Genomic DNA, 9677 nt, shown 5'->3' with positions numbered 1-9677 from the left:
AGAAAACAAGCAGCATGCTTGCCCTCCAGCACCTTTCTCATGCCTCCCCCAGATGCTAAAATTCACTGACATCTTGTAGAAAGGGCTGAGAATGTCTCAGGTGTAGAAAAGGTTATGAGTCTAAGCAAAGTGAGATTTTCTGAACCTCTCAGCAACTAGCTGGGTTTATGTGTATCTGAGTCATACCCTAGTGAAGAATCAATTTTAAAACAAAGAGATTTCCTACGAACATCAATCGCTATGTTTGCTTCACAAAAACAAAAACAAGACAAACAAACAAATGCCAGTTGTTAGTATTAGGACAAACTTCTTGGCTGAAGAACTGTTCACATCAAAGCCTTTACCTTCCCAAGGGGTACTAAGAACCAGCACAGGGAAGCAAATTTCAGCTTTCCCGACAAACACAAGTCAGGGATAAGGGGTTCAATATGCAAAGTCTTTTATTTAAAATTTTGAAAAGTTAAGACTATGACCACCTCAGGATATGCCATTCCCATTATAAGGAGGAATGGCAGTTTCAAACTCGTGCAGAGCTGCATTTTCATTTACAGAACTCTGTAGGCACTTTAGAAGTGAAGCTTGGCTTCAAAATACAAACACTGGGGGCTTTGGCTCAACCTTTTAATATAAAAAATTCACTGATGTACAAAAATGCGAAAGTGTGACAATGACAACATATGAAATTCTGTGACTGAAAGTCCCCTCGAGTGCACGCTGTGGTGCACATGCACCCGCCCACACGTACTCTGGCGTGGAAACATAAACTAATGCAAACCAGTGCTACCAAGAAGCGCCAACATGTGTGTTCGCCATCCACCAACCACAGATCGTTATCTACTCCAAATATTCAGTAACAAAAAGTACAGCATCTTCCAGGAACAGCAAGGTAGACTTCTTACTCACGATGGACCAGCACAAATAAACCCAGCAAAAAGAGTACTCCATACTAGAAAATAAACACAGTACCCCAAGTTAGAGAAGCTTTTAAAAATTCACAAATCCTCAGAGTTAATTAACAAACTGGCCTTTGTAACTGATAAGTCACTAAACTAGACAATTTAGTCTTCCATCATTTAACTGTAACCCATTTAATAGTTTCCAAAATTAATGAAACATATAGTACAGGATCTTACCTTAAATTTAGGATAGTCATTCATGAGGATCGTCACAATCCCAATATAAGGAACAAATCTAAACAAACAAACAAACAAACTGATCATCACAGAACTTCCTAAGAGGCTGTTATCATTTAATGAACACTCTCAATGTTTTCCATAGAACACTAATTTTCAGCTTACAAAGTCTATTTGCATATACTATCTTTTTAGATCCTTTCAACAGCCCATGTGATAGGGAAGTTAAGGATATCACCATTTTATAGATGAGGAAACAACTGCTCATGCCCAAGGTACGTGGCTTCTGTGTGGCGGAACCAGTACCAGATCCAAGGTCTCAGGTCTCTAGTTGGTGACTCTTAACACTACGTGCGGATTTGGGGCTAAGGCCTGGGTTTGTTGTCATAAATTCTGGGAGCTGTTGATCTAGTTGGGGAGACAAGGCAAACACAGCCAGAACATTACAAGGTACTTCATGTTAAGTATCCAAAAAGTGAGTGTAATAGCTCTATTATAGTACTTAAGATTTCACCACCCTCTTATTTTTTAACCACCTGTAATCTGGCTTTGGCTCTCTCGGACTGCTCTGGAACAGTTTAAATCACTGTATGCAGATGAGTCTCAGCTATCTTCCTTTTCATCTCTGCAGCATTTGACTTCCATGACCAGAAACTTGCCCATGAAATCTTTCTCCGTGGTTTCTGTAACACACCACAAGTCTCTTTCTCCATCTACCTCTTGGCTGCTATACTTTTGTTTGTTTTCACTAGCTCTTGCTTTCCTCTTGTCCCTAAAGTCTGTCCCCTCAAACTAGGTAAAAATCACTTGTTAAATAATCTCATAGCACCTGATATATTTCCTTTGAAGTCTTTACCTGGAGTTTAATTACATAATTAATTGCTTAACTAGCTGTATAGTGTCTGTCTCCCCTACTAGACCCTAAGGGCAGAAACCATGTCAGTTCTGTTCCCTATTGTACCTTCAGGACCAAATATAACATTTGGCACACAGCAGGCATCCAGTAAATACTGCCTGCTTGAATGCTGGAATGTTCAGGCCTCGTCTTTTTCCTTTGGGACTCTCATTTTCTCCCAGGACTTCAATTCTCCCTCAAAGCAAGACTCTTCAACCATATAATAATGCAGGGGAGAAAGAGATGTGAGAAGAAACAGCAGTTAAAATTGTATAACTTTTCTTTTCTTCCTCTTCCACTGCTGGACTTCAGACTGGACTAGGTGGTACTGTGCTAGAGCCTGTCCTAGAGGAGGGAGATTGGGCTGAAATGGAGACTGAACTTTGCATACTTTAAAACAGCCCAGATACTTTTTTTTTCAGAGCATCCACAACCTTGGCACACACCAAAGGCACACAAACAGAAATTACCTCCTATGTAACACCTCTACCATCAAAGCTTTAGGCACTCTTGAAAAAAGAGAAAAACAGAAATTTTATCTTTGGTGGATTTCACTTCTTTTTAAGAACTCCTCGTACTTCCTGTCTCCTGTCCTCACCCCATCCTGCTCCTCTCCCTTCTGGCAGCCTTACCTAGACCCATCTCTCTCTTTCCCCGTACCCAAACTCCCATTCTCATAAGTTTATATTTCTTAAAATCTACACCTCCATTGTGAGAATCACTTGGGCATCTTGCTAAAAATGAAGATTGCTCTATCTTCCCAGACTTACTGAGTCAGAGCACCTCTCAAAGGTGGGACCCAAATGATGCTTCTGCACACTAACATACAAGAAGCACAGTTCTAGCAAGTGAGGTGTAGTGACAAATAATATCCCCTCTGGGGGCCCATATTTCAGTTTCAACCCCTGGGACCCTTAAGAGATAAAAAGCAACAGTCACTACAGAACAGCATAGCTAAGCTCTGGGAGAGAGGATAGAGGTTTTCCATATTTTCAGTGCACATATTTTTTCTTTTTCATGCAATAACTATTTTTTTCATTTATAACATCTTCATAAAAGCAGTGAAGGAATATCATCTAACTTAAGAATGTAAAGGCAAATGCCACACAGTAAAACGCAGATTAAAAGTTTTTAAAGCATCTGTGACTTCTATTAAAACAACATGAAGCTGCTAATTCTGGACTGGTGGTCAATCAGCAGCTATTCTCATGGGTAAAGACTTTCACTGTGACCTCCATGCAATAATATTTATGCTCAAAAAACTACAGTGATCTTACAGTCTTATGGGTTATCCACAGAAACATTTTTTCCCCTAAGGTGGCTTTTCCTTGCCCACCATAGTGAAATAGAAGCAACTAGATCTTTGGGAGTAATATAAGCAAAACATTAAGTTTGCCAGAATATGACCGGCAGTGCAAAGTCAAACAAAAGATTTAATCATCTGTACCACTGCTTCCCTCCACGGACAGAGAGCCAAGAGCTGCTAATCAAGTGCCTAACGCTGCTGTCGTCAGTCACCTTTTTTTTTTCCGTCAGTCGTCTTAAATTCAAATCAGCTGCACTTTTTTCCTATGCTGCTCAGATAAACTCTGTTAAAGCAGAGTTGATAATAAGCAGAGGTTTAAAATAAGTAAAACAAATGCCATCCACAAAGCCAACTTCAACACCAGCCTGTGCTGAGTATGGATAAGTACATGTCCCTTGGAGCTCTTGGGATCAAAGATGTTGCTAAGGAAGGAGCCTCAGAAGGAAGAACTATCTGCCGATGTTTGGGGAGAAAATAACTTTGTCAGTTGTCACAAGGAGTCTACGTGTAGGAAGTGTGGACCCCAGTAGTTGATTTAAAAAGGATCACTGTTTCCAGCCGAGAACGACCTGTTACAAGTTAAGTAAAAAGTATGTTTTAAAAGCCTCCTCCAAAAAAAAAATAAAAACGCCTCCTCCATAAAACTGACTTCAGTCAATAGAGCTTAATTACTCTGCCCCCTTCATTTTTATTCCTCTTTTCATTATCAGTATTTCTCTATTCCCTGATCTCTTGCTAGGCTTTTGTCGTTTTCTCCTGTTGCTTTCAACTCTTCTTTGACTAACAGTTTCTCTTGTGTTTTTCAACTTCCTGAATTTAGAATCACCCCTGTTATATACTTAGTCGGCTCAGTATTAGTTTCATTTTCTGAAATTGTTTTTATTACATGCAACAACATGAATGAACCTTGAAAATATTATTTAGGTGAAAGAAGCCAGATACAAAAGAACACATATTGTAAGATTCTGTTTATATAAAATGTCCAGAACAGGCAATCCACAGAGACAGAAAGTAGATTAGTGGTTGCCAGGAGCCGCAGAAAGAAGGGGATGGAGAGTGACTGCAAATGAGTACACAGTTTTCTTTCTGGGATGTGGAAATATTCTGGAATTAAATAGTGGTGACAGTTTTACAACCTTGTGAATGTAATAAAACCCACTATACCGTACACTTCAAAACAGTAAATTTTATATCCCAATATATGTGAATTATATCTCAATAAAAATTTTTTAAACTCGTTTTTATTTAGGGCCTTAGGCCTCAGTGTAAAATTTTTCAGTGTGCAGCTGTTTGAAAACAAAAAAAAAATTTTTAATGCATAAAGACACCCATACCACAGTCATAGACTGGTCTACAAAAAATCCCTACCCTGAAATATAGTTTAGCATTTTATAAATACAATTTCCACAAAAGGAGGTGATGTGCCCCATTATGTGTCAAGGGTAGGTGATGATATAATCAACAAAGTGTGCATTTGTACAGTTAAGATTCTGTGTTCCTGCTGTTCATGTCTCAGATGTTTATACTTCATGGAAAGTTACTTAATTCAGAGAGTACCAGGCTATAACATTTGTTTTGTTAAATGAAAGCCTGAAAAAGGCCTATACTTTTAATGTTGGGATTTTAGAAATAACACTGCATACAGTCTGGGATTTTTCAAAAATTCTTCATAAAGTCAAGTTACCTGAGTAGAAGAAAGCCTCTACCCTTTCATAGGATGATACATTTTTTACCCAAATGGGGCTAGAGTTAGCAGACAGAACTGCATTAAACACCTGCAAATCAAGATCCAGATAAAGGGACACTCTATCATACTTGTAGGAGTATAAATGAAACTGTATGGCAAAATTTGTCAAAAGCCTTAAAATATGCTTATGTTTTACCTGGTAATTCTACTTCTAAGAATTTACTATGAAGAAATGATTAGGCAGAGGCATTAAGATAAGTTTAATAGGAATGCTCACCATAACACTGTTCACAATAAAAAAAAATCAAGGCATCCAATAATAGGAGACTGGCTAAATAAATATGGTCTTTTCACACAGTAGAATACCATACAGCTTTGAAAATAATGACATGGAAATAAAGCTTCTGATTTGTAAAGATATTGATAACTTTGGGGAATGAAAAAGAGGTTATAAGTAATGTGACCATTCTCTCCCCATACACAGAATGTGTTTACGTACTATGTATACACACATGTATATTAAGATCTGCATATTTATATATAAACATTAAAAGAACATAAACCAAAAAATTAAAATATTTATGGAGGGGGAGGAGATGGAGAGAGGTGACTGTTTTTTGATGACTGTTATTTCCTTATGTTTCTACAGGAATCTGTACATTTGTACACAGATTAAAGGAAGAAAAGACTCAAAGAGATGATATTAGCAACACCTTGGGAACTGAGGGAAAGGGGGACTATGACTTCCGAGAAGCACTGAAGATCTAATTTGAATTATAAAAGTATAGTTAGCTCCATCATAGGAAAAGAAATTCCCTTGAATTGGAGGCATGCACAAAAAACCAGCTCTGCAGAAGACAAAACACATGGGTGCTTCTTCTGATCCGATCTCTCTGGCCCCAAACTTAACATCTCTTATGCTGTAACTGAGACAGCTTTCACTTAATAACTTGAACTTATTTCTTTATGGGAACATAGTTCCTCAGTGTGGTGGCATGTCTGCTAGTGGAATCATTGAATCCACAGTGACTATTCTAGGTCAGAAGGAGCAGATGTTCTGACAGTGGTTAAGAGTGCCATGAGGCATCTAAATAGTGAGAACAAGCAGTTACCCATCTCAGAAATGTTACGCCAGTAATTCTGGTGTGATGGTTAAGAGAGTGCACTCTGGAGTCAGCCAGCCACTTACCATCACCAGTGTGACCTTAGATAAGCAACCTAACATGTGTTTCCTCATCTGTAGAATGGAAATATTAGGGTTGTTCTGAGGTTAAAATGAGGTAATACTTATAAAGCACTTAAAATGAGTTTCTGACACATAGCCCTAGTAAATGCGAGTTATTGTTAATACTATTAATAACATGAAGGTAGTAATAATCCCATACTTCCTCATACCAATAACTTACAATTCCTGTCCTCCACTGATCTGTTCTCCTGATAAAATCTGAAATAAACAGGCTTAATATAACTTTAAAATTTCACTTAACCCCAGTAATTTCAAATCTAGAAATAAAGCAGTATGGAATAAATTAACATGATAAAATTAATCTAGATGAACACTTTGTAAGTTGCTGACTCAGTAAATACTTAAGAAATGTAAGTTTCAAGAAGCAGAATTAATACTGCTCTTTGTGGGAGGGTATAGCTCAGTGGCAGAGTGCATGCCTAGCCTGCACAAGGTCCTGGGTTCAATCGCCAGTACCTCCGTTAAAAATACATAAGCAAATAAACCTAACTACCTCCCCCTAACCCCCAAAAAGAAAAAAAAATACTGCTCTGGATTCCCAGAGCCTAGCACAGTATAGACATTAGAAGACATGGAAGATGCCCAATAACATTTCTTAAATGAATTAAATAAACAAATGAGTTTTTAAATAATCACTCCAATTCATCCTTATTGCTAATATCCTATTCTTTTACAGCACCCCATATCCTCCCCTCTGGAGCACTAAACCTTTAGTTTTAGATGCATTTTAAGAAGCGTACTTTTTCAAAGGACACAGGTAACTTGGTAGAACCAGGACCACGCTATTATATTCATATGTATATGATCAGACAATACGATCAAGAAAGTCATTTTCAAGTGACACGAAAAGCTCCTTAAATGCTCCCCTCTATACTTACCCCCTCGCTCTCCCCACAACATCCTTTTTCTCTAGCCAGTGTTGTCCTTGTTTATAGAGGCCTCGGTCATCAACCGCATTGTTATCTCCTTTGGTCAAAAACTTGATATGTCCATTTTGCCTTAAAAGAGTAAGGGAAACCCAAGATATCAAATACTGTCATGCCACCTGAAAGCACAAAATTTGTTCTTGTTAACTGAAAATATCTGTGGAACTGTGGAATTTTATCATCATTCCCAATAGCAAAATAATTCTTTAGCTAAAAGGATGTTCACAGCTATACTGTTTATACTAGGGAAAAACTGGAAACAAGTGAAAAGTCTAACAGGAGTTGAAATACTATGCAAACATTAAGGATGATGATATAGAAGAATATCTAGTGACATCCAAAAATCATACAAATTTTATTAAGTGAAAAAATATTACAAAATAGCACATACAGTATAATTTCATTTTTATATTAAAATAAACACAATCAATCTTCTGGAAATACAAAGAACAAAGAAACACATTAAAGCACCCCATAGGATATAATTGGCGAAACGAAGACTACAGAACTACAGGATGATCCAGCTTCTTCAACCAGTAAGTTGCAAGGAATAAAGAAAGAGAAATAATTTACAGATTAAGTAAGATATTAAAAAGCCATATTAACCAGTTGCAACTGAGGATCTTATTTGATTCTAGATCCAAATAAACTGTTAAAAAAAAAAGTTGATATAATTGGGAATTTGAACAAAGATTGGAAACTTGGGGGGCAGGGTATAAGCTCAGTGGAAGAGCACATGCTTAGCATGCATGAGGTCCTGGATTCAAACCCCAGTACCTCCATTAAGACAAACAAACAAACAAACCTAATTATTACCCCCACAAAAAAATTTTTTTTTAAAAGATTGGAAACCTAATGTCAAAAAGGAATGACTGGTCATTTTTTTAAGGTGTAAGCATGCTAACTGTAGTTATATTTTATTTAAAGGCTCATTGGTTATGTTTTCTAGATATTTACTGAAATATTTACATATGATATCACATGATATCTAGGATTTGACTCAAAATAGTACAAGTAGGAGAATGAGAAGAGGTGGTAGTGTAGGTGGGGCAGAATTGACCATATATTAATAATTATTGGGACTGGGTGATTGGTACATGGAAATTCATTATACTGTTTTGTCTACTTTTGTGCATGTTATAAATTCCCCATATTTAAAAAATAAAAGCAAAAAAGAAAGACATTAAACAAGGTCTAAAATGATAGACTAAGGTGTAAATAGCAGCTACCTATGGCTTTCTTTTAGCTTACCTTTAGCTTCTAATTTTTTCTCCAACAAATATACATTACTTTTACCTGCCAGGATTTATGGAAACAGTATCTTACTTGATCAGATAACTATTAGTTTAATTCTACTAAAGAACCACGAGGCTTCTAGTAATTTCAAAATTTAACTGAAAGCAAAAATTACAGTTGATAAAGACTATCTTAAAATTAATTCAAGTGAGTTTGGGTTAACCACTATACTAGAAAGAAGAAAAATAGCTTCAACTCCTATTGAATAATATCTACTTAGATTCTAAGCCAGAAACTAGCTCACTAGACACTAAATCATCTGCAGATAAAACTAAATTGGGAGGTGTTGCAAACACTAAAAACAGTCAAGTGCAACAGTCTCATTAAAAATGAGATTCCAATTAGAAAAAATGCAAATGTACACAGAGAAATAATCTGCAGCTGACAACTCAGCAAATGAAAGAATGTCTGAAAAATCCTGGAGGGTAAAAGAGGGCAGGTGCCAAGAGGGGGGCTAGCTCCAAGAGTGAAAGTCGGGAGCAGCAGGAAGGAAGAGTCAATTCAACCATGAAGTAACAGCAACCCCACAGAGGCAGAGAAATAAAATCAAGTATGAGGAGAGAAAAACTGGAAAATGGGAATCTCCCCATGAAAGGAAAGGGATGCTACAAGAGATCTGGGCTATTTCCAAAGACATGGTTTGCCAACAAAACAAACAAACAAACCCAATTTCCCCGCTCTGGGATGTAATCAGAAGAGACCACCACAACTGTTCGAAAAACATAGCTTTCTTTCATTTACTTAATAGTGCAAGAAATAGTCTCTTGTGGCAGCCAGCTCCTATTAAGCCTGCTATAAAGACCTAATCCAGCACTTCACAACCCATAGGCCCCAAATCCTGACTGGCAACATTTATATGGGACTTTTCCCTTGCTAGCACAGGGACCAAATATTTAATATTATCAATCTCCAAGGAGCTCAAAGCACTTACAGTTTACTTCAAGCATCATAATACTGTGATGTCAGGAGGGAAGAAATAATTGCTTAGATAAGATAACAAAGACCCCCAAGAGCCAAACGGGTACAAAATGATGTATCTATCTGTACAGAAAAGAGCAAAGCTAAGGACTAGGTCACCCAATGGTGAAATTTCTCCTTCCAAATACTTGATCATATGCCACTATTCAATTTCATCCAATTATAATACTTCCTATAGGCTGCACTTACTAAATACATATTAGAGTAGGC

At 37.2% G+C, this 9677-nt stretch overlaps 1 protein-coding gene across 3 annotated transcripts in view; it reads right to left on the bottom strand.

The window, feature by feature from the left end:
- Nucleotides 1-415: 415 nt before the first annotated feature.
- SEC11A (SEC11 homolog A, signal peptidase complex subunit) overlaps nucleotides 416-9677 on the bottom strand; it is a 31093-nt gene continuing 21831 nt past the window's right edge. For 2 of the 3 annotated variants that reach the window (XM_014565942.2, XM_006192606.3), the window contains exons 4-6: nucleotides 7146-7265; nucleotides 1134-1191; nucleotides 416-946 (exon numbers count right to left, since the gene is read on the bottom strand). In XM_014565942.2, coding sequence (XP_014421428.1) covers nucleotides 896-946; nucleotides 1134-1191; nucleotides 7146-7265 — 229 coding nt within the window. In that variant the 3' untranslated portion in view covers nucleotides 416-895. Of the gene's footprint in view, nucleotides 947-1133; nucleotides 1192-6395; nucleotides 6466-7145; nucleotides 7266-9677 lie in introns of those variants that run through there. The other variant, XM_014565941.2, reaches the window with a different exon arrangement.

This window comes from Camelus ferus, chromosome 27, assembly GCF_009834535.1.
Source record: "Camelus ferus isolate YT-003-E chromosome 27, BCGSAC_Cfer_1.0, whole genome shotgun sequence".
Classification (NCBI taxonomy): domain Eukaryota; kingdom Metazoa; phylum Chordata; class Mammalia; order Artiodactyla; family Camelidae; genus Camelus; species Camelus ferus.
The sequence above is the reverse complement of the archived record's forward strand: the minus strand, read 5'-3'. Positions and strand labels throughout refer to the sequence as shown.